Raw genomic sequence first — 27,540 nt, forward strand, 5'->3', positions numbered from 1 at the left:
TCTGAAACATTCCATGCCTCATATCTGTCATCCTTGCCCATACAACCCATTCAGAGTCTGCTTGAAATTGAAGGCGCTGGAGGGCAAACTGTACCTTACCTCGGCTATATTGAAGTTAGTCTTACTTTTCCTGATACTGTCACTGGAACCAAAGAGGAGTTAAGAGCCTTAGCCCTGATTGTTCCTGAATGCCTCTTTAACAGTCAAACACCTGTGTTAGTTGGCACAAATGTTTTAATACAGCTATACCAGCATGCTGTAGAGCACAAAGGACCCAAGTTCTTAAAGAGGTCAGACAACTATGCACTACTCCTCCAGCATGTAGGCCACAGCAACAGGAGTGAAAGCAAACCTTGTCGTGTTATATTGCATGGGAAAAGCCCTGTCTCCATCCCTCCCAAACAGAGAGTTCAGATCTTCGGGAATGTAAGAGTAGGCAAGACAAATCCCGACACCTCTTTTGTCCTTGAGCCGCCTGAGTCTTCCTCACTGCCGGGTGGTTTAATGCTTGAATGTGCTCTTTTGAACATTTCCTGCAAAGCTGCCAGAAAGATTCCTGTCTTCATCAGAAACATGACAGACCATAATGTCACCTTGCAGCCAAGGCATGTTATCGGCGTAATCTCTGCCGCAGCTTGTGTCATGCCGCTTAACTCTGATCAACCTTCTTCCCCTCGTTGTGAGCCTACAACTGAGAAAGTCAAGGAGAAACTACATTTTGACCTTGAGAACCCACTTATTGGAGATGAATGGAAAACACGAATCACAGATAAGCTTAACTCCATCATAGATGTGTTTGCTACTGATGAAATGTCTAATGGTCACACTAATGCTGTTAAGCACCATATAAGACTAAGTGACGAAACCCCTTTCAAAGAAAGACCCAGACCTATACACCCAAGTGACAGAGAAGCTGTCAAACAACACTTGAGAGAGCTTTTTGAAGCTGGTATAATCAGAGAATCTGAAAGTCCTTTTGCTTCTCCGATTGTCTTAGTCAAGAAGAAGAATGGAAAGATAAGACTCTGTGTTGACTACAGAAAACTAAATACACGTACCATTAAAGATGCTTATGCTCTACCTAACATCGAGGAGACATTCTCAGCGCTTAGTGGTGCAAAATGGTTCTCTGTGATGGACCTAAAATCTGGTTACTACCAGGTCGAAATGGCAGAAGAAGACAAGTACAAGACTGCGTTCATATGTCCCCTAGGCTTCTGGGAGTTCAACAGAATGCCCCAAGGCATAACAAATGCTCCCTCTACTTTTCAACGCCTGATGGAAAAGTGCGTTGGGGACTTACATATGAACGAAGTGCTTGTGTTCTTGGATGATCTTATAGTCTTCTCTGAGACTCTTGAAGAACATGAGGCCCGGCTCATGAGAGTGTTGCAGCGCCTCAAAGACTATGGTCTCAAGTTATCACCTGAGAAGTGTCACTTCTTCAAGTCCTCAGTGAAGTATCTTGGCCATGTTGTGGATGCTCAGGGTGTTCACACTGATCCAGATAAGATCTCAGCTTTGAAAACCTGGCCTTGTCCTACAAACAGAGAAGAACTTGAAAAGTTTTTGGGCTTTGCAGGCTATTACCGGCGCTTCGTTGAAGGTTACTCCAAGATAGCCAAGCCCTTAAATGCTCTTAAAGCTGGATACCATCATCCTCGTAAAAGAGGAAAGATATACAAAAGACCCTGTCCCAAGGGCCCTGTGAACTCTCGGGTACCTTTTGCTGATGAGTGGAACACTGAATGCAACCTTGCCTTTAAAACCCTTATTGAGAGGTTAACATCCTCACCAATCCTTGCATTCGCAGACCCCAAGCTCTCCTATGTATTGCACACCGATGCTAGCGGAGAGGGTCTTGGTGCTGCTCTTTATCAAGAACAAGTCGGGAAGCTTAAGGTGATAGCTTATGCTAGCCGTGGGCTATCCAAGAGTGAAAAAAACTACCCAACACACAAGTTGGAATACTTGGCATTGAAGTGGGCAGTCTGCGAGAAGTTCAATGACTATCTCTATGGTTCAGAGTTTATGGTTCTTACTGACAATAACCCGCTCACTTACGTTCTCACTTCTGCCAAATTGGATGCTGCAGGACACCGCTGGTTAGCGGCTTTGTCAACTTACAACTTCAGCATAAAATATCGAGCAGGCCTTGCAAACGCAGACGCCGACGGTTTGTCCAGACGACCTCATGGTCCACCACAAGAGGATGATGCTTTTCTTAGAGAACGAGAAAGAATCGAAGGTTTCAAAAAACGCATCTTGAATGAGGAAGCTGAAGTGGTTTCCAGCGAGGTGGTCTCTGCTCTCTGTCAGCGTCACTGTATACATTCAAGTCTGGATGAGTCTGAGTTTCCCTGTCTGGCTGAATCCTTGGCCCTGGATGCCTCAGTTATACCAGACTGTTTCGCCAATCCTGGACAAGACACCATACCTGGCAGGAAAAAGGAAGACTGGTACAGATCTCAGAGAGAAGATCCAATTCTCAACAAGGTCATTTCTTTTCTTGAAGCAGCACATAAGCCAAACTTCAAACATTCGAGCTGTGAGCCGCCTGAGGTCAGACTTCTTCTTAGAGAGTGGAACAAGCTTCTATTCAAAGATGGGGTGCTATATAGGAAATGCCTTGAACATGGTCAGGAAATCCACCAGCTTGTCATTCCCCAGCAGTTTAGAGACCGTGCTTTAAAGGGCATACATGAAGAAGTTGGCCATCTAGGTGCTGAACGTGCCCTCAGCCTTGCACGTGCCAGATTTTATTGGCCTAAAATGGCAAAGTCCATTGAAGAGAAATGTCAAACATGTGAAAGGTGCTACAGGAGGAAAGCAACCCCACAAAAAGCAGCACCTATGCAGAACATACTTACTACCTATCCGCTAGAACTGGTGTGCATGGACTTCCTGTCAATAGAGCCTGACAGTCGTGATACAAGAAACGTCCTGGTCATTACAGATCACTTCACGAAATTCGCAATAGCGATACCAACCAGAGACCAAAAGGCAAAGACTACTGCCAAGGCACTGTGGGAAAACCTTATAGCGCCTTATGGTTTCCCCAGCCGCCTCCACAGCGACCAAGGGAGAGACTTTGAATCCCACACCATAAAGGAATTATGTTTTCTCATTGGAGCGGAAAAGGTGCGCACAACACCTTATCACCCTCAGAGCACGGCGGCGAGGTGACGTTAGGGACCACACCAAGCACAGCCCGTGTTCAGGAGGTTGCAGACAACGCCACCTTGGGACTTTCACCCAAAGATTTAATTTAAGACACGCAAGTAAGTTGACTCTAATGGCAGGAGACGTGGTTCACAGTTTTAACAATATATATTTTATTTACTTAATACAATGGAATAAGCACACAATAAACTGTTAAGGCAGAGGCTGATGTGAATGGGGGGCTAGCGAAGGGAAGGGTCCAAATAATATAAATCACCCGGGTAAGTGATAATCACACACACAAACATAAATCCCAGGGAAGCACAGCACACCGGAAGAAAAGGGACACCGCCTCCACCACAGACCTCTGCAAAGTAAAACAGACAAGAATCAAACACAATGAAACAAAACTAATGCGAAACCAAAACGGGGCAAACAATCAATCCAAACAAAATATCCTTTGCCCAAAAACAGAAAAGAAAGCAAATAAACAAACTATATTCAAAGCAAAACAAACCCAATGGCCAAGGCGGCACACTTATGGCAGTGAAAATGGCTGTAACGGTTTCCGGCCGTGGTAACACAACGCCAAATCTGTTGCAACGCTGTAGGTAACGGGCAACAAACAGCGCTATAAACAAGGACAGCAAACAAAGCTGTAAACACAACAGCGGACGGCGCTGTAATTGAAACCGCAGACGAAATACAAAACAAAGCAGCAGGGTTCAGCCGTTCAGGTTGCTCAGTAGCCGTCCCTCATCTAAAAACAGAATGTATAAAATTGGTAAAAAGGTTTATTATTGAAATGACCGTATGGGCCCAATGCTGAATTAAAACACACTATACCTGTTGACTCGATTGGCGGCACACTGACGATAACAGGGGGAGGAGCCTACAGCTACATGCGGTACCTACAACCGAAACATTGTTAGCGCTAATATTTAATCAGATTGTGCAGACCAAGAGGACACTTACCAACGCAGGCCAACGGGAGTAGCGCACGCTCATAGCGGGGCACGGCAGCTCAAGCGCTCTGCCGCGAGACAACACTTCGGACCGGAAGTCATGCATGCAATTGAGTGCAGAGAGAGAGCACCGGGGAGACCTGCCACCTTTATGTAGTGTTCCCCCTACCGGCTGCTATGCGCACTTCATTGAGTGTCTACTGCTACATTCTACCCCCGCTTCTTGCATCGTCGTCCCGACGATGGACAAAAAGCAAGGAACACGAGCTAGGACCAGGGTCTAAATAAAGCAGACACTGCATGGGAAACTGGTGCAGGGGGACCCGCAGCCTCTACCTGTCCAGTTGGCCGTGGAACATGATGGACATTGGAGTGGTGACCAGCAGTTGAGCGCATGGTCCGGCGTGGGGCGAGGTCACTAGGACCGGGACAACTGACTGGAGGGGCAGCGTCCAAGTTCCGTGCTCCAGTACGTGGTGCCGACAAAGGGACGCCGACTTGGGGGTCGGGGTCAGATGGAAGAACTGGCCTTTGGGGGCGGGCCTGGGTCACAGCAGTTGAGCTGGTGTCATGCCTGACTGCAGAGGCCACTGGGGGCTGTGGCCTGAGGACCAGCAGATCGTACTCAAATGAGTCATCATTCTCAGCAACTGGTTCCTCCACAGGTGGTGGGTCATGAGGGGGAGCACATCCAGGTGGGTCCACTCCAACCGCAGCTTTCAGCATTTTGCGGTGGACTTGCCTGATCTTGGTCGGGTTGTCCACTGGCACGATGGTATATACAGAGCCACCTTCTGCAGGTGCTCTCAACACTCTGTACTTCATGGAGCTCCACCGATCCCGAATCTTGTGAGGCCCTCGTGCATTAAAATCACGCAGAAATACCAACTGCCCTTCCCTGAGCAATAGCTCTTTGACATGCTGGTCATGGGCTCGCTTTCGGCGGCCTGCAGCGTGTTGCAAGCGCTCCCTTGCACCTTCGAATGCCACCTGTAGTCGAGCCTGGTGTTCCTGGACCCATTCATGGACAGAACCATTAACTGGGTTCTCAACTCTACCCAATAAAAAGTCGAGTGGCAGTCGAGGTTCCTGGCCAAACATCAGGAAAAACGGACACTCTCCGGTAGCCTGATGGGGAGTGGTATTATAGAAATAAAGGACCTGAGGCAAACATGAAGTCCAGTCCCTCTTTCGGGAGACAGGCAGTGTACGCAACAGATTGTGGAGTGTCCTGTTGAACCGTTCACACTGACCATTCCCCTCAGGATGGTAGGGTGTGGTGCGCGATTTCGCAATACCATACAAGCTGCAAAGTTGCTGTATGAGCGAGCTCTCAAAGTTACGGCCCTGGTCGGAATGTAACCGAGACGGGACACCAAATTTATAAAACCATTCTGATACAAGGACCTTGGCCACTGTGGTTGCACGCTGATCCCGAGTAGGAATAGCTATGGTGTATTTACTAAAAACATCTGTCATTACCAAGACATTTTCGACACCATTCTGTGCAGGCTCAAGGGTAGTGTAGTCGATGGCAACGATTTCATTAGGACGCGATGCCAACAGATGGCCCATATAGCTGCAAGCTGTTGGGTGGACATCTTTGGCGACTTGACACCTCTCACATGCCTGACACCATTGAGCCACATCAGAGGACATGCCTGGCCAATAGCACCGGGACCGCAGCAGCGCCAAAGTGCGCTCCACTCCCTGATGACCATGCTCCTGATGGACCTGGTTTAAAACCTCGCTGGTGAGAGCCTCGGGCAACAACAACTGAAAAGTGGGCTCCGCACCATCTGAGCGGAACACCTGGCGGTACAGGACCCCGTCCCTCTCGACCAGGCGATCCCACTGACGGAGCAGAATCAGTGCAGACTGTGACAGTTGTGCCCGCTCCTCGTGGCTAGGACGCTGCTTTCTCTCAAAAACGGCATCAACTCTAAAATCACCGGGTCAGCCTGCTGAAGGGTACAGATCTCAGGGGTGGTGTGCTGTGGCAGGGCTACAATGGTAGCTTGGATTACCTCATCCTCTCTCAGTGCCAGGGCTTGTTGCAGAGGCTTGGGCATGGCAGTACCAGGGAGCATAGCCTCAATATCCTGAGGACCAGGTGGGCATTGGCGAGACAGCGCGTCGGCATTCTGGTTACTCCTCCCTGACCGATACTTGATGTCGAAGTCGAAGGACGCCAGCTGGGCTGCCCATCGCTGCTCAGCTGCAGACAGTTTAGCAGAAGTTAAATGACTCAAAGGGTTATTGTCTGTATAGACAATACACTTATGACCCAACAAGTACTCTCGAAACTTTTCAGTCATGGCCCACTTAAGGGCCAGGAACTCAAGTTTCATGGAACTATAATTGGTCATGTTCCTTTCTGTTGGTCTCAAGCCGCGGCTAGCATAAGCTATCGGCCGCACCTTTCCTGCTTGTTCCTGTGAGAGCACTGCCCCCAAGCCACCATGGCTCGCATCCACCTCCAGGATAAAAGGGAGGGTAAAATCTGCATAGGCCAATACTGGTGCAGTAGTGAGCCTTGCCTTCAACGCTTTAAAACCTTGTTCACACTCGTCAGTCCACTGCTCGATGACACCATGTTTGGACTTCTTACCCGTCTTTGTGCTCCCAAACTCTGCCACAGCCTTATGCAGAGGGGCTGCCAACTTGGCAAAACCCTCTACAAACCGCCGATAGTAGCTGGCAAAGCCAAGAAAAGACCGCAGCTCAGAGACAGTCTTAGGCATTGGCCAATTAGCGACTGCCTCAACCTTGCTGGGCTCCGTGGAGACACCGTCTCTAGATATTACATGGCCCAAATAATGCACCTCCTTCTGGAAGAAAGAGCATTTACTGAGCTTTGCCTTTAGGCCCTCATTTTTGAGTCGGTCCAGCACAACCCGCAACCGCTCCAGATGTTGTTCCACAGTCGATGAAAACACAACGATGTCATCAAGATACAACAATAATGACTCGCATTGTTTGTCTCCAAAAATACGCTGCATGAGCCTCTGAAATGTGCCAGGAGCATTACAAAGACCAAAGGGCATGCGGTTCCATTCAAACAAACCAAACGGGGTGCAAAAGGCAGTTTTTGGCTTGTCTGCCTCAGTAACTGGCACTTGATTGTAGCCACTGGTTAAGTCTAGGGTGGTAAACCAGCGGGCACCTGAAAGCGCATCAAGTGACTCCTCAATGCGAGGCAGAGGAAAGGCATCCTTCCTAGTCTTGCTATTGAGTTGCCTGTAGTCAACACACATACGCAGAGTGCCATCCTTTTTCCTCACCAACACAATTGGGGACGCATAGGGACTACTACTTTCCCTGATTACCTGGGATGAGAGCAGCTGATTAATGTGTTCTTTCACGACCTCGTATTCCGATGGTGGTATACGCCTGTAGCGCTGCCTTACAGGGGCATCATCAACCACCGGGATGTCATGGGAGATCAGCCTGGTACAGCCCAGATCTCCATCATGGGCTGAGAAAACAGGGGCATACTGTCTCAGTAGAGACCTCACCTGGAGCTGTTCCTCTGCAGACAACGAGGACAGGTCTACATCCTCTGCCTGCTGCTGTACAGTAGGGGCAACTGTCTGAGATGACAACATGGCTACACAGGATGGCACCTCACTGACACCTGGAGGAAGGCTCACGACATTTACTGCATCGAGTGTGCCAACGACAGTGCGAGCATACAACACAACGTCGGTCGAGCCTACATTGATGACGGGTATGTATGCCGTTCCCCTGATCACTTGAACCAGGGCAGGGGAAGCAAGCAAACCAGCAGGCAACCCAGAGGCCGGGGGCTCAAACAACACTGTGGAACCAAGATACTTCTCAGCACATGTGGCTGCCACGATCTTCATGACCCCACCAGGAATACGCCAAGCCCCCTTACCTCTGACCTTTGCCCTTCCTGAACTATCCGGAGGGGTCTGAGCATCCACATGTCGACACTGCTGCAGTGCCTGCACAACAGGGGATGGAGTCCCAGATACACAGGACTGAGAGAACAACTCCTCACCATACTGTCCAAAGAGCTCTTGGTAGCATTTGCGAATCACATTCATACCCAGAACACCAGGCACTTGAGCAGGCGTACCGCCAGGAGGGTCCTTTACAACCAACACTCCACAATTGGGCATCAACTTTCCACAAAGTTGTACCTCAAGCTCCAAGTAGCCAATGTATGGTATAGCTAAACCATTAGCAGCTCGAAGCTGCAACCAGTGGCATGACTGGAGGCGCTCCTGACCCCAAAGCTCAAAATACTGATGGAAAAAGCTCTCCGACACACAGGACACCATAGACCCCGTATCCACTAGACACGGAACCATCACTCCACCCATGCTCACATCGACATGAGGACAAGACGAGATCAGCTTAGGAACATTTAAAACACTAAAACCAGCTTGTGAGCCCATAGCCGCCTCACCCAAACTGTGGCTCTGCAGTTCAGGGGCTCTAGTTTCCCGACATCGAAGCGGGGCAAGACTGTCTACCCGGATTAGGTGGAGGTTGTGCAAAAGATTGAGAGTGAGGAGCGCGCACGCCGTCACACTCTCTCGCATAATGGCCAGGCTGCTTACAACGCCGGCATATTACAGGGTCTGAACGAGATGGACGGCTGCGCCAGTTGGAGTCCTGCAAGCGTGCAATGCTTTCGGTGAGTTGATTCAGCTGCTCTTGCTGCCGCTTTAGCATCTCCCTCATCTCACTCACCTCAGACACTGGGGGTGAAGGGACAGGGCCATAACGGCCACCCTGAACGCCATACTGAACACCAGAGACTAAGGGGAGTGAATGACTGCGGGCCCTCATCCGAGCAGGTGAACCTTCACGCTCCCACTGGATTGCCTCGGCTCTGACCTCTAGCAAGGTGCAGTCAGGCCAGTTACGCACAAACTGCTTCAACTGACGACGCAGGGAACCCCCTAAAACATGCTCAACAAACTGGTCTCTCAGAAGTGCCTCGGTATTTAACATACCGGTAGGCGCACGCTGTCTCACCTTAGCCACGAGACCCATCAAAGCGAGGGAGAACTCCTGAAGAGTCTCTCCCTCCTGCTGCTTCCTGGAGAAGAATGCTTCCTGCAGAGCGACATAAGACTCAGTGCACCCGTATAATTCCTGCAAGATGGAAAGTATTTTACCAGGGTCCTCTCGGTCTGCAGAAGAGCGATGCTTAATTTCCTCCTTAGCCTCACCCTCTAGGTGGTCGAAGAGAAAAAATGCACGGTCAGAGAAGGATAAATGCCGCGCCCTCATACATGCTTTTGCCTCTTCTATCCACTCACTCAGCCCTATACCTGTCCTCCCCCTAAAGATGGGACACTTCCTATCTCGGGGTATAAAGACTAGTCTCTCTGATACAGGGACACTAGAAGTGGAGGGAGCAGTAGATGGCTCAGAAGCAGCAGATGATGCACTAGGGCCAGCCTGCTCCTGCCGCAGCTGCTCATTGTCAGCCTTTAACTGGGCAATCAAGGCTTTGAGTTCCTGCAACTCTTCAGTCATGACTCAACTGACACTACTCCCCAGATAAAACACTACACTAGAAACTAGGCCTATAGCGAGGAACCTCACCCGAAACGGCACGGAGATCCGCTGGGAACACTGCTGCTTTGTCTTTTTTTTTTTTTTTTTTTTTTTTTCGCTGCTCAATATGCCTACAAAAAGAACACAATATTAGAACAAAATAAAAAACCAACGAACACACGTCTCTGCCTAATTAGAGTGTATCCTGTCAACAACGCCAAGTGTGGCAAGGCGAGGGGGCGGGGAGCACGGCGGCGAGGTGACGTTAGGGACCACACCAAGCACAGCCCGTGTTCAGGAGGTTGCAGACAACGCCACCTTGGGACTTTCACCCAAAGATTTAATTTAAGACACGCAAGTAAGTTGACTCTAATGGCAGGAGACGTGGTTCACAGTTTTAACAATATATATTTTATTTACTTAATACAATGGAATAAGCACACAATAAACTGTTAAGGCAGAGGCTGATGTGAATGGGGGGGCTAGCGAAGGGAAGGGTCCAAATAATATAAATCACCCGGGTAAGTGATAATCACACACACAAACATAAATCCCAGGGAAGCACAGCACACAGGAAGAAAAGGGACACCGCCTCCACCACAGACCTCTGCAAAGTAAAACAGACAAGAATCAAACACAATGAAACAAAACTAATGCGAAACCAAAACGGGGCAAACAATCAATCCAAACAAAATATCCTTTGCCCAAAAACAGAAAAGAAAGCAAATAAACAAACTATATTCAAAGCAAAACAAACCCAATGGCCAAGGCGGCACACTTATGGCAGTGAAAATGGCTGTAACGGTTTCCGGCCGTGGTAACACAACGCCAAATCTGTTGCAACGCTGTAGGTAACGGGCAACAAACAGCGCTATAAACAAGGACAGCAAACAAAGCTGTAAACACAACAGCGGACGGCGCTGTAATTGAAACCGCAGACGAAATACAAAACAAAGCAGCAGGGTTCAGCCGTTCAGGTTGCTCAGTAGCCGTCCCTCATCTAAAAACAGAATGTATAAAATTGGTAAAAATGTTTATTATTAAAATGACCGTATGGGCCCAATGCTGAATTAAAACACACTATACCTGTTGACTCGATTGGCGGCACACTGACGATAACAGGGGGAGGAGCCTACAGCTACATGCGGTACCTACAACCGAAACATTGTTAGCGCTAATATTTAATCAGATTGTGCAGACCAAGAGGACACTTACCAACGCAGGCCAACGGGAGTAGCGCACGCTCATAGCGGGGCACGGCAGCTCAAGCGCTCTGCCGCGAGACAACACTTCGGACCGGAAGTCATGCATGCAATTGAGTGCAGAGAGAGAGCACCGGGGAGACCTGCCACCTTTATGTAGTGTTCCCCCTACCGGCTGCTATGCGCACTTCATTGAGTGTCTACTGCTACAAAGGAAAGGGACACAAAAAAGTCCACAAGGAGAAAACTGAGAAGCAGGAAGGGTTCAGACCCAGAAATGGATCAGAATGATCATGAGGATGACATGAGTGAGGAGGAAGAGGAAAGCTATTGTTTCGAGAGAGTCGTAGGGGTGACAACAAAACCTCCCATCATGCAACTTGCAGGAGATGGACGATTTAGACAGCCTCCAGCTGATCTCAACTCTCAGGCCAATGAATTCACTCCTCAAGTCCCCAGGATCTTGCCTGAGGAGGAGCAATCCGACCTTCCGGTCAATGTGCATGAGTCAGTCATTGAAATGGAGAATCATGCAGATAACTATCCTGCAACGTCCCCTGACCATGTTATCATAGACATCCCTGGGCCTGACATGCAAAACCCTCCTTCACAACCTGAAGAGCAGACCCCAGAGCTTACAGAGCAGGCACAGGATAAACCTGAATCAGAGCAGAGTCGTGATGTTCAGTCAACACATGCAGCTTTGTCTGAAAGTGAACCTGATGAGCCCAGACGCTCTACCAGAGATAGACATCCGCCCCAGAAATTTACTTATGAAGAGCTAGGGAAGCCACTTATTCTTGCTCTTAGTTCCCTCTTTGAAAAACTAAATTTTTCCCAAAGTTTGGGCACATCTATTACTGATTCATCTGTAGAGCCTTAGAGCCTTGTTTTACACAAAGCCGACTTTAACTATGCAAAGGGACTTGCATAGAGTCAAGGGGGGGAGATTGTAACCCAGGTTAACTGACCTAAACAAATAAAAGGTTAAACACAGTAATAAATGTATAGTGGGTATCTAATATAGCATGTTGTATTAAGCCAACTACAATTTAAAAACTATAAACATGGCTATAAAGTAAAAAACCTTTATTGTTATTATATTGTACCTTTGTGATAATATAATTGGTGTATTGCCCTTTAGCGAGTGCAACCGTAGACAACCAATCAGAACGGTGTAGCGTCACTTGCGAGTGAGTGAGCGCGAAAAAACCGGAACGGACCAGTTTGATGCGAAAAAGACTAGCGACAGACAGACAGAAAAACTTAGTAATAAGAGGAGAATAACAAGAGGTAAAAGAGAATAGAGAAAAGCGAAAACAAAGCAAGGTTTTAAAGAGCATTGAGCCTCATTTTTTCCCTTTGTTTTTGGATTACTTTGGATTACTTTATTTTAACGTTCTATTGGAGAATTCTGTGATACTTTTTTCTATGCCACGGGACTGTTGTTATTCGGTTGAGAACTCCGTTTTTTTATTAGGAGGATTCTGTGTTATTTTTTTTTCTATGCCACGGGACTTTGTGTTGTTATTCGTTTGAGGACTCGGACGTTATTTTTATGAGGAGGAGATCGTTTGGAAGAACAGAACCGAAGAAAAAACAAGATGGCGAGCTACCCATAGAAGACGTCAATCGCGAGCTGTAGCACTCATGCTGCAGGACCACGCTCCTGTTCTTGGATAACTGAGGAGTGTGGTAAGACAAATTAACTTTCCAAAAGTGTCTGCAACATGCAGTGGAGCTTCAACTGAAGTGAAGGATTTGACAAAAGGACTGATTAGATATTATGTTCAAAATTGAAGTGTATTGATCCCAGATAATGCTAGTTTTCTTTTCTTTCTTTTATTTCTACTTGATGCGCTAAGTTGTATTTTATTGTATTTGCATTTCTTTTGTTTATTGGGTATTTGGTGTTTAAAATAAATAGAAAATAGTACAAAAATCTCAAAATTGCACCACTTAGATACAATTAGGCTATAGTTAAATTGAGTCAACTAAAAAGCGAATAATAATTCAAATAGCAACTTAAAGGTGCAACGTTAGAAATATTTTTATTGACCTAAATAGGTGTAAATCAACCCAAAGTGAACCAAAAGAGGGGAAATACTTTTCTTTTTTTACATATTTGATTTATTCTATTTTTCATGGTTTATATTTCGAATGATGTATGGATTCACCATTTTTTTGCTACATAAATGAACCACAGTTCAAACTTACCTCTCAGTCTTGGTGTGTCGTTATTAACTTAGTCACACACTGCTCCTTAGAACCTAGAATCTAGCCCTAGCACATGTAATGATCAGCGAGGTGCTACAAATGTGGCGAGCTAGCCAGGAGTCTAATTAGTTTAGCATAAAGGAGCCATAGAACTTTTTGAAAACCGTTGTAGACTACTTTAACCAAAGTAGATATCTTAGTCACCCAAGACTGATAAAATTAGTTCAAAACTGTAGTATTGAAAAAACAAAATACATTGGAAAAGAAAAAATGGAACTTTGTAACAGATATGATCTTAGAGGTCCAAATTGCCTCTATGTAACTGGTATTGATGACTCATACACAGTAAACGAAATCACAGACGTCTTTAAAGTTGATGGAGACATTGCAAAGACTGTTAAAATCCCAGACGAGCCAGAGCAACCTGCAGGAAGAGCTTTAATAGAGTATGTTTCAGATAGAGCAATCTCAAGACTAAACCCTGCCACTGTTGGTAACTTACCAAGCCCTAGAGATCCTAATGTGACATGGCATGTGAGGACCATTCGAGAAATATGTCAGGATGAGCTCGGCAGGGAGTTAGCACAAAGATACTTAAGTGAACTGCAAGCTTTGCATGGCCACAGTAAAGCAGGCTTTTTCAACCTACTTCAGGGTGAGCTTCAATCCTTTCAGTCTGACACAAGTCCTGCCCAGACAAATGAGGCACATTTGCCCCCAGGGCAGCAAAGCCCTAACCCTTTCACTGAACCCCAGACTAACGATAGTCAGTATGGAACCATGGGTTCTACACATAACCCAACGTGTACGACTGACGACCCAGTCCAAGATAACAATCAACATGAAAATTCAGGGAGACGTCCAGCTAGTATCTCACCTGGCGTCCCTCCCTCAATCAGATCCATTAACCCTCCACTCATTGATGAGAGCATGTTTAACCCTCCACACATTCAAAAAGTAGTGGTTGAACACATAATGCGCAGTGAGCCACAGCCACCCCCAGCTACAGTCAGAGCAGAATACGGACATTCTCCGGCAAGTCTCCTAAACCAAATGGTGAAGTCGATTATGAAGCCTGGCGTACACAAGTTGAGCTTCTCCTTGGTGACGTCTCAGTCTCTGAAAATCAAAAGCTAAGGAGGATATTGGAGAGTCTACTTAGCCCTGCTACTGACATTGTTAAGCCCCTTGGCACTGGTTCACCCCTCCGTTCATATCTTGATCAGCTTGAAGCTGCTTTTGGAGTGGTAGAAGATGGCGAGGAGCTTTTTGCCTCCTTCTTGAGCTCCAATCAGAACACTGGAGAAAAACCCTCCATGTACTTGAACAGGCTTAATGTTTCTCTCACCAAGGCCATTCTGAGAGGGGGAGTCAACGCCAAAGATTCAAACAAATATCTACTTCGACAGTTCTGCAGAGGTTGCTGGGACCAAAGCTTGATTGTAAGTCTTCAGCTTGAGCATCAAAAGAGTAGCCCACCATCCTTTTCTGAGTTGCTCCTTCTGCTCCGGGCAGAGGAAGATCGACGCTCTGCAAAACTCGAAAGAATGAAAAAACACTTAGGAAATGCAAAAGCTGTTTCACACATGCACTCAGTCTTTGACGTGCCAAGCTATGATCCTGATTCAGATGTTGCTATTCCAAAGAAACCAGACAACACACAAAAGTTAGAGAAAGAGGTTGCTGAGCTAAGAATACAAGTAGCATCACTGATACAGGAAGCTAAATGGGAATCAAGAAAAACTGACACCAACAGCAGCCCCATTAGAGACAAAAGCTATGACTGTCTTATTGCAAGCTCAGTAAACCCCCACCCAGTCGCAAAGGCTTCTAGCTATCCAAAGCCATGGTTCTGCTTCAAATGTGGCCAGGACGGTCACATAGCGGTTAACTGTGATAATGAACCAAACCCGGCTCTTGTCCGCAAAAAGAACTCTGAACTCAGAGTCAGGCGTGAGAAATATCAATCAAAACAGGAAGCTCCCCAGCAGGCTTTAAACTTCTAGCAGCTCCTGCTGTGGGACAACTAGGAGCTGATAACAAAGATTTGACGAGTCCCATGATAATGACACATAACTCGCGTAAGAAACCCAGACTCCCAAGATCAGACAGCAAAGCCAACTCTAACTTACCTAATGGTCTTATTGGTCCGCGCTATGCTGCAACAGTCTTAATCGAAGGTGTACAGTGTGAGTCCATCTTAGACACAGGGTCACAGGTCACGACCATCTCTGAAACATTCCATGCCTCATATCTGTCATCCTTGCCCATACAACCCATTCAGAGTCTGCTTGAAATTGAAGGCGCTGGAGGGCAAACTGTACCTTACCTCGGCTATATTGAAGTTAGTCTTACTTTTCCTGATACTGTCACTGGAACCAAAGAGGAGTTAAGAGCCTTAGCCCTGATTGTTCCTGAATGCCTCTTTAACAGTCAAACACCTGTGTTAGTTGGCACAAATGTTTTAATACAGCTATACCAGCATGCTGTAGAGCACAAAGGACCCAAGTTCTTAAAGAGGTCAGACAACTATGCACTACTCCTCCAGCATGTAGGCCACAGCAACAGGAGTGAAAGCAAACCTTGTCGTGTTATATTGCATGGGAAAAGCCCTGTCTCCATCCCTCCCAAACAGAGAGTTCAGATCTTCGGGAATGTAAGAGTAGGCAAGACAAATCCCGACACCTCTTTTGTCCTTGAGCCGCCTGAGTCTTCCTCACTGCCGGGTGGTTTAATGCTTGAATGTGCTCTTTTGAACATTTCCTGCAAAGCTGCCAGAAAGATTCCTGTCTTCATCAGAAACATGACAGACCATAATGTCACCTTGCAGCCAAGGCATGTTATCGGCGTAATCTCTGCCGCAGCTTGTGTCATGCCGCTTAACTCTGATCAACCTTCTTCCCCTCGTTGTGAGCCTACAACTGAGAAAGTCAAGGAGAAACTACATTTTGACCTTGAGAACCCACTTATTGGAGATGAATGGAAAACACGAATCACAGATAAGCTTAACTCCATCATAGATGTGTTTGCTACTGATGAAATGTCTAATGGTCACACTAATGCTGTTAAGCACCATATAAGACTAAGTGACGAAACCCCTTTCAAAGAAAGACCCAGACCTATACACCCAAGTGACAGAGAAGCTGTCAAACAACACTTGAGAGAGCTTTTTGAAGCTGGTATAATCAGAGAATCTGAAAGTCCTTTTGCTTCTCCGATTGTCTTAGTCAAGAAGAAGAATGGAAAGATAAGACTCTGTGTTGACTACAGAAAACTAAATACACGTACCATTAAAGATGCTTATGCTCTACCTAACATCGAGGAGACATTCTCAGCGCTTAGTGGTGCAAAATGGTTCTCTGTGATGGACCTAAAATCTGGTTACTACCAGGTCGAAATGGCAGAAGAAGACAAGTACAAGACTGCGTTCATATGTCCCCTAGGCTTCTGGGAGTTCAACAGAATGCCCCAAGGCATAACAAATGCTCCCTCTACTTTTCAACGCCTGATGGAAAAGTGCGTTGGGGACTTACATATGAACGAAGTGCTTGTGTTCTTGGATGATCTTATAGTCTTCTCTGAGACTCTTGAAGAACATGAGGCCCGGCTCATGAGAGTGTTGCAGCGCCTCAAAGACTATGGTCTCAAGTTATCACCTGAGAAGTGTCACTTCTTCAAGTCCTCAGTGAAGTATCTTGGCCATGTTGTGGATGCTCAGGGTGTTCACACTGATCCAGATAAGATCTCAGCTTTGAAAACCTGGCCTTGTCCTACAAACAGAGAAGAACTTGAAAAGTTTTTGGGCTTTGCAGGCTATTACCGGCGCTTCGTTGAAGGTTACTCCAAGATAGCCAAGCCCTTAAATGCTCTTAAAGCTGGATACCATCATCCTCGTAAAAGAGGAAAGATATACAAAAGACCCTGTCCCAAGGGCCCTGTGAACTCTCGGGTACCTTTTGCTGATGAGTGGAACACTGAATGCAACCTTGCCTTTAAAACCCTTATTGAGAGGTTAACATCCTCACCAATCCTTGCATTCGCAGACCCCAAGCTCTCCTATGTATTGCACACCGATGCTAGCGGAGAGGGTCTTGGTGCTGCTCTTTATCAAGAACAAGTCGGGAAGCTTAAGGTGATAGCTTATGCTAGCCGTGGGCTATCCAAGAGTGAAAAAAACTACCCAACACACAAGTTGGAATACTTGGCATTGAAGTGGGCAGTCTGCGAGAAGTTCAATGACTATCTCTATGGTTCAGAGTTTATGGTTCTTACTGACAATAACCCGCTCACTTACGTTCTCACTTCTGCCAAATTGGATGCTGCAGGACACCGCTGGTTAGCGGCTTTGTCAACTTACAACTTCAGCATAAAATATCGAGCAGGCCTTGCAAACGCAGACGCCGACGGTTTGTCCAGACGACCTCATGGTCCACCACAAGAGGATGATGCTTTTCTTAGAGAACGAGAAAGAATCGAAGGTTTCAAAAAACGCATCTTGAATGAGGAAGCTGAAGTGGTTTCCAGCGAGGTGGTCTCTGCTCTCTGTCAGCGTCACTGTATACATTCAAGTCTGGATGAGTCTGAGTTTCCCTGTCTGGCTGAATCCTTGGCCCTGGATGCCTCAGTTATACCAGACTGTTTCGCCAATCCTGGACAAGACACCATACCTGGCAGGAAAAAGGAAGACTGGTACAGATCTCAGAGAGAAGATCCAATTCTCAACAAGGTCATTTCTTTTCTTGAAGCAGCACATAAGCCAAACTTCAAACATTCGAGCTGTGAGCCGCCTGAGGTCAGACTTCTTCTTAGAGAGTGGAACAAGCTTCTATTCAAAGATGGGGTGCTATATAGGAAATGCCTTGAACATGGTCAGGAAATCCACCAGCTTGTCATTCCCCAGCAGTTTAGAGACCGTGCTTTAAAGGGCATACATGAAGAAGTTGGCCATCTAGGTGCTGAACGTGCCCTCAGCCTTGCACGTGCCAGATTTTATTGGCCTAAAATGGCAAAGTCCATTGAAGAGAAATGTCAAACATGTGAAAGGTGCTACAGGAGGAAAGCAACCCCACAAAAAGCAGCACCTATGCAGAACATACTTACTACCTATCCGCTAGAACTGGTGTGCATGGACTTCCTGTCAATAGAGCCTGACAGTCGTGATACAAGAAACGTCCTGGTCATTACAGATCACTTCACGAAATTCGCAATAGCGATACCAACCAGAGACCAAAAGGCAAAGACTACTGCCAAGGCACTGTGGGAAAACCTTATAGCGCCTTATGGTTTCCCCAGCCGCCTCCACAGCGACCAAGGGAGAGACTTTGAATCCCACACCATAAAGGAATTATGTTTTCTCATTGGAGCGGAAAAGGTGCGCACAACACCTTATCACCCTCAAGGGAACCCTGTTGAACGATTCAATCGCACACTCTTGAGTATGCTTGGAACCCTGGAGGAGAAAGATAAACATCATTGGAGAGATTTTGTGAAGCCACTTGTACATGCGTACAATTGCACACGAAATGACACTACTGGTTACTCACCGTACGAACTAATGTTCGGAAGACAGCCTACATTGCCAGTCGACTTTGTCCTGGGAACCAGCCCTGCTGCAGGATCTTGTACTACTCACTCAGAGTATGTAAACCAACTGCGCCAGCGTCTGCAGGAAAGCTACGCAGTGGCTGCTGACAATAGTCGCAAGAGAGGAGAACAAAACAAAGCCAGATTTGATGCCAAAATCAGGGCAGCTGAACTAGTCACAGGAGACAGAGTGTTGGTGCGAAATGTCAACATTCGCGGAAAGCATAAACTGGCAGACAGATGGGAGCGCACAATCCATGTTGTGGTGAAGAGAATCAATGAGGGACCAGTCTATGTAGTTAAGCCTGAGAGAGGCAGTGGTCCACACCGAACACTACATAGAAATCTTCTTCTTCCCTGTGGTTTTCTACCCGTGGATGCAGCTCCGGAAAAGGAAAGGGACACAAAAAAGTCCACAAGGAGAAAACTGAGAAGCAGGAAGGGTTCAGACCCAGAAATGGATCAGAATGATCATGAGGATGACATGAGTGAGGAGGAAGAGGAAAGCTATTGTTTCGAGAGAGTCGTAGGGGTGACAACAAAACCTCCCATCATGCAACTTGCAGGAGATGGACGATTTAGACAGCCTCCAGCTGATCTCAACTCTCAGGCCAATGAATTCACTCCTCAAGTCCCCAGGATCTTGCCTGAGGAGGAGCAATCCGACCTTCCGGTCAATGTGCATGAGTCAGTCATTGAAATGGAGAATCATGCAGATAACTATCCTGCAACGTCCCCTGACCATGTTATCATAGACATCCCTGGGCCTGACATGCAAAACCCTCCTTCACAACCTGAAGAGCAGACCCCAGAGCTTACAGAGCAGGCACAGGATAAACCTGAATCAGAGCAGAGTCGTGATGTTCAGTCAACACATGCAGCTTTGTCTGAAAGTGAACCTGATGAGCCCAGACGCTCTACCAGAGATAGACATCCGCCCCAGAAATTTACTTATGAAGAGCTAGGGAAGCCACTTATTCTTGCTCTTAGTTCCCTCTTTGAAAAACTAAATTTTTCCCAAAGTTTGGGCACATCTATTACTGATTCATCTGTAGAGCCTTAGAGCCTTGTTTTACACAAAGCCGACTTTAACTATGCAAAGGGACTTGCATAGAGTCAAGGGGGGAGATTGTAACCCAGGTTAACTGACCTAAACAAATAAAAGGTTAAACACAGTAATAAATGTATAGTGGGTATCTAATATAGCATGTTGTATTAAGCCAACTACAATTTAAAAACTATAAACATGGCTATAAAGTAAAAAACCTTTATTGTTATTATATTGTACCTTTGTGATAATATAATTGGTGTATTGCCCTTTAGCGAGTGCAACCGTAGACAACCAATCAGAACGGTGTAGCGTCACTTGCGAGTGAGTGAGCGCGAAAAAACCGGAACGGACCAGTTTGATGCGAAAAAGACTAGCGACAGACAGACAGAAAAACTTAGTAATAAGAGGAGAATAACAAGAGGTAAAAGAGAATAGAGAAAAGCGAAAACAAAGCAAGGTTTTAAAGAGCATTGAGCCTCATTTTTTCCCTTTGTTTTTGGATTACTTTGGATTACTTTATTTTAACGTTCTATTGGAGAATTCTGTGATACTTTTTTCTATGCCACGGGACTGTTGTTATTCGGTTGAGAACTCCGTTTTTTTATTAGGAGGATTCTGTGTTATTTTTTTTCTATGCCACGGGACTTTGTGTTGTTATTCGTTTGAGGACTCGGACGTTATTTTTATGAGGAGGAGATCGTTTGGAAGAACAGAACCGAAGAAAAAACAAGATGGCGAGCTACCCATAGAAGACGTCAATCGCGAGCTGTAGCACTCATGCTGCAGGACCACGCTCCTGTTCTTGGATAACTGAGGAGTGTGGTAAGACAAATTAACTTTCCAAAAGTGTCTGCAACATGCAGTGGAGCTTCAACTGAAGTGAAGGATTTGACAAAAGGACTGATTAGATATTATGTTCAAAATTGAAGTGTATTGATCCCAGATAATGCTAGTTTTCTTTTCTTTCTTTTATTTCTACTTGATGCGCTAAGTTGTATTTTATTGTATTTGCATTTCTTTTGTTTATTGGGTATTTGGTGTTTAAAATAAATAGAAAATAGTACAAAAATCTCAAAATTGCACCACTTAGATACAATTAGGCTATAGTTAAATTGAGTCAACTAAAAAGCGAATAATAATTCAAATAGCAACTTAAAGGTGCAACGTTAGAAATATTTTTATTGACCTAAATAGGTGTAAATCAACCCAAAGTGAACCAAAAGAGGGGAAATACTTTTCTTTTTTTACATATTTGATTTATTCTATTTTTCATGGTTTATATTTCGAATGATGTATGGATTCACCATTTTTTTGCTACATAAATGAACCACAGTTCAAACTTACCTCTCAGTCTTGGTGTGTCGTTATTAACTTTAGTCACACACTGCTCCTTAGAACCTAGAATCTAGCCCTAGCACATGTAATGATCAGCGAGGTGCTACAAATGTGGCGAGCTAGCCAGGAGTCTAATTAGTTTAGCATAAAGGAGCCATAGAACTTTTTGAAAACCGTTGTAGACTACTTTAACCAAAGTAGATATCTTAGTCACCCAAGACTGATAAAATTAGTTCAAAACTGTAGTATTGAAAAAACAAAATACATTGGAAAGAGAAAAAATGGAACTTTGTAACAGATATGATCTTAGAGGTCCAAATTGCCTCTATGTAACTGGTATTGATGACTCATACACAGTAAACGAAATCACAGACGTCTTTAAAGTTGATGGAGACATTGCAAAGACTGTTAAAATCCCAGACGAGCCAGAGCAACCTGCAGGAAGAGCTTTAATAGAGTATGTTTCAGATAGAGCAATCTCAAGACTAAACCCTGCCACTGTTGGTAACTTACCAAGCCCTAGAGATCCTAATGTGACATGGCATGTGAGGACCATTCGAGAAATATGTCAGGATGAGCTCGGCAGGGAGTTAGCACAAAGATACTTAAGTGAACTGCAAGCTTTGCATGGCCACAGTAAAGCAGGCTTTTTCAACCTACTTCAGGGTGAGCTTCAATCCTTTCAGTCTGACACAAGTCCTGCCCAGACAAATGAGGCACATTTGCCCCCAGGGCAGCAAAGCCCTAACCCTTTCACTGAACCCCAGACTAACGATAGTCAGTATGGAACCATGGGTTCTACACATAACCCAACGTGTACGACTGACGACCCAGTCCAAGATAACAATCAACATGAAAATTCAGGGAGACGTCCAGCTAGTATCTCACCTGGCGTCCCTCCCTCAATCAGATCCATTAACCCTCCACTCATTGATGAGAGCATGTTTAACCCTCCACACATTCAAAAAGTAGTGGTTGAACACATAATGCGCAGTGAGCCACAGCCACCCAGCTACAGTCAGAGCAGAATACGGACATTCTCCGGCAAGTCTCCTAAACCAAATGGTGAAGTCGATTATGAAGCCTGGCGTACACAAGTTGAGCTTCTCCTTGGTGACGTCTCAGTCTCTGAAAATCAAAAGCTAAGGAGGATATTGGAGAGTCTACTTAGCCCTGCTACTGACATTGTTAAGCCCCTTGGCACTGGTTCACCCCTCCGTTCATATCTTGATCAGCTTGAAGCTGCTTTTGGAGTGGTAGAAGATGGCGAGGAGCTTTTTGCCTCCTTCTTGAGCTCCAATCAGAACACTGGAGAAAAACCCTCCATGTACTTGAACAGGCTTAATGTTTCTCTCACCAAGGCCATTCTGAGAGGGGGAGTCAACGCCAAAGATTCAAACAAATATCTACTTCGACAGTTCTGCAGAGGTTGCTGGGACCAAAGCTTGATTGTAAGTCTTCAGCTTGAGCATCAAAAGAGTAGCCCACCATCCTTTTCTGAGTTGCTCCTTCTGCTCCGGGCAGAGGAAGATCGACGCTCTGCAAAACTCGAAAGAATGAAAAAACACTTAGGAAATGCAAAAGCTGTTTCACACATGCACTCAGTCTTTGACGTGCCAAGCTATGATCCTGATTCAGATGTTGCTATTCCAAAGAAACCAGACAACACACAAAAGTTAGAGAAAGAGGTTGCTGAGCTAAGAATACAAGTAGCATCACTGATACAGGAAGCTAAATGGGAATCAAGAAAAACTGACACCAACAGCAGCCCCATTAGAGACAAAAGCTATGACTGTCTTATTGCAAGCTCAGTAAACCCCCACCCAGTCGCAAAGGCTTCTAGCTATCCAAAGCCATGGTTCTGCTTCAAATGTGGCCAGGACGGTCACATAGCGGTTAACTGTGATAATGAACCAAACCCGGCTCTTGTCCGCAAAAAGAACTCTGAACTCAGAGTCAGGCGTGAGAAATATCAATCAAAACAGGAAGCTCCCCAGCAGGCTTTAAACTTCTAGCAGCTCCTGCTGTGGGACAACTAGGAGCTGATAACAAAGATTTGACGAGTCCCATGATAATGACACATAACTCGCGTAAGAAACCCAGACTCCCAAGATCAGACAGCAAAGCCAACTCTAACTTACCTAATGGTCTTATTGGTCCGCGCTATGCTGCAACAGTCTTAATCGAAGGTGTACAGTGTGAGTCCATCTTAGACACAGGGTCACAGGTCACGACCATCTCTGAAACATTCCATGCCTCATATCTGTCATCCTTGCCCATACAACCCATTCAGAGTCTGCTTGAAATTGAAGGCGCTGGAGGGCAAACTGTACCTTACCTCGGCTATATTGAAGTTAGTCTTACTTTTCCTGATACTGTCACTGGAACCAAAGAGGAGTTAAGAGCCTTAGCCCTGATTGTTCCTGAATGCCTCTTTAACAGTCAAACACCTGTGTTAGTTGGCACAAATGTTTTAATACAGCTATACCAGCATGCTGTAGAGCACAAAGGACCCAAGTTCTTAAAGAGGTCAGACAACTATGCACTACTCCTCCAGCATGTAGGCCACAGCAACAGGAGTGAAAGCAAACCTTGTCGTGTTATATTGCATGGGAAAAGCCCTGTCTCCATCCCTCCCAAACAGAGAGTTCAGATCTTCGGGAATGTAAGAGTAGGCAAGACAAATCCCGACACCTCTTTTGTCCTTGAGCCGCCTGAGTCTTCCTCACTGCCGGGTGGTTTAATGCTTGAATGTGCTCTTTTGAACATTTCCTGCAAAGCTGCCAGAAAGATTCCTGTCTTCATCAGAAACATGACAGACCATAATGTCACCTTGCAGCCAAGGCATGTTATCGGCGTAATCTCTGCCGCAGCTTGTGTCATGCCGCTTAACTCTGATCAACCTTCTTCCCCTCGTTGTGAGCCTACAACTGAGAAAGTCAAGGAGAAACTACATTTTGACCTTGAGAACCCACTTATTGGAGATGAATGGAAAACACGAATCACAGATAAGCTTAACTCCATCATAGATGTGTTTGCTACTGATGAAATGTCTAATGGTCACACTAATGCTGTTAAGCACCATATAAGACTAAGTGACGAAACCCCTTTCAAAGAAAGACCCAGACCTATACACCCAAGTGACAGAGAAGCTGTCAAACAACACTTGAGAGAGCTTTTTGAAGCTGGTATAATCAGAGAATCTGAAAGTCCTTTTGCTTCTCCGATTGTCTTAGTCAAGAAGAAGAATGGAAAGATAAGACTCTGTGTTGACTACAGAAAACTAAATACACGTACCATTAAAGATGCTTATGCTCTACCTAACATCGAGGAGACATTCTCAGCGCTTAGTGGTGCAAAATGGTTCTCTGTGATGGACCTAAAATCTGGTTACTACCAGGTCGAAATGGCAGAAGAAGACAAGTACAAGACTGCGTTCATATGTCCCCTAGGCTTCTGGGAGTTCAACAGAATGCCCCAAGGCATAACAAATGCTCCCTCTACTTTTCAACGCCTGATGGAAAAGTGCGTTGGGGACTTACATATGAACGAAGTGCTTGTGTTCTTGGATGATCTTATAGTCTTCTCTGAGACTCTTGAAGAACATGAGGCCCGGCTCATGAGAGTGTTGCAGCGCCTCAAAGACTATGGTCTCAAGTTATCACCTGAGAAGTGTCACTTCTTCAAGTCCTCAGTGAAGTATCTTGGCCATGTTGTGGATGCTCAGGGTGTTCACACTGATCCAGATAAGATCTCAGCTTTGAAAACCTGGCCTTGTCCTACAAACAGAGAAGAACTTGAAAAGTTTTTGGGCTTTGCAGGCTATTACCGGCGCTTCGTTGAAGGTTACTCCAAGATAGCCAAGCCCTTAAATGCTCTTAAAGCTGGATACCATCATCCTCGTAAAAGAGGAAAGATATACAAAAGACCCTGTCCCAAGGGCCCTGTGAACTCTCGGGTACCTTTTGCTGATGAGTGGAACACTGAATGCAACCTTGCCTTTAAAACCCTTATTGAGAGGTTAACATCCTCACCAATCCTTGCATTCGCAGACCCCAAGCTCTCCTATGTATTGCACACCGATGCTAGCGGAGAGGGTCTTGGTGCTGCTCTTTATCAAGAACAAGTCGGGAAGCTTAAGGTGATAGCTTATGCTAGCCGTGGGCTATCCAAGAGTGAAAAAAACTACCCAACACACAAGTTGGAATACTTGGCATTGAAGTGGGCAGTCTGCGAGAAGTTCAATGACTATCTCTATGGTTCAGAGTTTATGGTTCTTACTGACAATAACCCGCTCACTTACGTTCTCACTTCTGCCAAATTGGATGCTGCAGGACACCGCTGGTTAGCGGCTTTGTCAACTTACAACTTCAGCATAAAATATCGAGCAGGCCTTGCAAACGCAGACGCCGACGGTTTGTCCAGACGACCTCATGGTCCACCACAAGAGGATGATGCTTTTCTTAGAGAACGAGAAAGAATCGAAGGTTTCAAAAAAACGCATCTTGAATGAGGAAGCTGAAGTGGTTTCCAGCGAGGTGGTCTCTGCTCTCTGTCAGCGTCACTGTATACATTCAAGTCTGGATGAGTCTGAGTTTCCCTGTCTGGCTGAATCCTTGGCCCTGGATGCCTCAGTTATACCAGACTGTTTCGCCAATCCTGGACAAGACACCATACCTGGCAGGAAAAAGGAAGACTGGTACAGATCTCAGAGAGAAGATCCAATTCTCAACAAGGTCATTTCTTTTCTTGAAGCAGCACATAAGCCAAACTTCAAACATTCGAGCTGTGAGCCGCCTGAGGTCAGACTTCTTCTTAGAGAGTGGAACAAGCTTCTATTCAAAGATGGGGTGCTATATAGGAAATGCCTTGAACATGGTCAGGAAATCCACCAGCTTGTCATTCCCCAGCAGTTTAGAGACCGTGCTTTAAAGGGCATACATGAAGAAGTTGGCCATCTAGGTGCTGAACGTGCCCTCAGCCTTGCACGTGCCAGATTTTATTGGCCTAAAATGGCAAAGTCCATTGAAGAGAAATGTCAAACATGTGAAAGGTGCTACAGGAGGAAAGCAACCCCACAAAAAGCAGCACCTATGCAGAACATACTTACTACCTATCCGCTAGAACTGGTGTGCATGGACTTCCTGTCAATAGAGCCTGACAGTCGTGATACAAGAAACGTCCTGGTCATTACAGATCACTTCACGAAATTCGCAATAGCGATACCAACCAGAGACCAAAAGGCAAAGACTACTGCCAAGGCACTGTGGGAAAACCTTATAGCGCCTTATGGTTTCCCCAGCCGCCTCCACAGCGACCAAGGGAGAGACTTTGAATCCCACACCATAAAGGAATTATGTTTTCTCATTGGAGCGGAAAAGGTGCGCACAACACCTTATCACCCTCAAGGGAACCCTGTTGAACGATTCAATCGCACACTCTTGAGTATGCTTGGAACCCTGGAGGAGAAAGATAAACATCATTGGAGAGATTTTGTGAAGCCACTTGTACATGCGTACAATTGCACACGAAATGACACTACGTTACTCACCGTACGAACTAATGTTCGGAAGACAGCCTACATTGCCAGTCGACTTTGTCCTGGGAACCAGCCCTGCTGCAGGATCTTGTACTACTCACTCAGAGTATGTAAACCAACTGCGCCAGCGTCTGCAGGAAAGCTACGCAGTGGCTGCTGACAATAGTCGCAAGAGAGGAGAACAAAACAAAGCCAGATTTGATGCCAAAATCAGGGCAGCTGAACTAGTCACAGGAGACAGAGTGTTGGTGCGAAATGTCAACATTCGCGGAAAGCATAAACTGGCAGACAGATGGGAGCGCACAATCCATGTTGTGGTGAAGAGAATCAATGAGGGACCAGTCTATGTAGTTAAGCCTGAGAGAGGCAGTGGTCCACACCGAACACTACATAGAAATCTTCTTCTTCCCTGTGGTTTTCTACCCGTGGATGCAGCTCCGGAAAAGGAAAGGGACACAAAAAAGTCCACAAGGAGAAAACTGAGAAGCAGGAAGGGTTCAGACCCAGAAATGGATCAGAATGATCATGAGGATGACATGAGTGAGGAGGAAGAGGAAAGCTATTGTTTCGAGAGAGTCGTAGGGGTGACAACAAAACCTCCCATCATGCAACTTGCAGGAGATGGACGATTTAGACAGCCTCCAGCTGATCTCAACTCTCAGGCCAATGAATTCACTCCTCAAGTCCCCAGGATCTTGCCTGAGGAGGAGCAATCCGACCTTCCGGTCAATGTGCATGAGTCAGTCATTGAAATGGAGAATCATGCAGATAACTATCCTGCAACGTCCCCTGACCATGTTATCATAGACATCCCTGGGCCTGACATGCAAAACCCTCCTTCACAACCTGAAGAGCAGACCCCAGAGCTTACAGAGCAGGCACAGGATAAACCTGAATCAGAGCAGAGTCGTGATGTTCAGTCAACACATGCAGCTTTGTCTGAAA

General features: G+C 46.0%; 1 protein-coding gene across 1 annotated transcript; it reads left to right on the forward strand.

Moving 5' to 3' along the window:
- Positions 1-642: 642 nt before the first annotated feature.
- Positions 643-27,540, forward strand: LOC129088598 (uncharacterized; the record flags this gene model as incomplete). Its single annotated transcript, XM_054595940.1, has 10 exons — positions 643-3,182; positions 4,793-4,902; positions 7,527-7,580; positions 7,746-7,857; positions 8,062-8,176; positions 8,858-8,959; positions 11,085-11,583; positions 16,315-19,563; positions 24,293-25,471; positions 27,031-27,540. Coding segments are annotated over exons 1-10 (8,470 nt in total), but the record flags the coding sequence as incomplete, so codon positions are not given.

The sequence above is a fragment of the Anoplopoma fimbria genome, unplaced genomic scaffold, assembly GCF_027596085.1.
Source record: "Anoplopoma fimbria isolate UVic2021 breed Golden Eagle Sablefish unplaced genomic scaffold, Afim_UVic_2022 Un_contig_13545_pilon_pilon, whole genome shotgun sequence".
NCBI classification, from domain to species: domain Eukaryota; kingdom Metazoa; phylum Chordata; class Actinopteri; order Perciformes; family Anoplopomatidae; genus Anoplopoma; species Anoplopoma fimbria.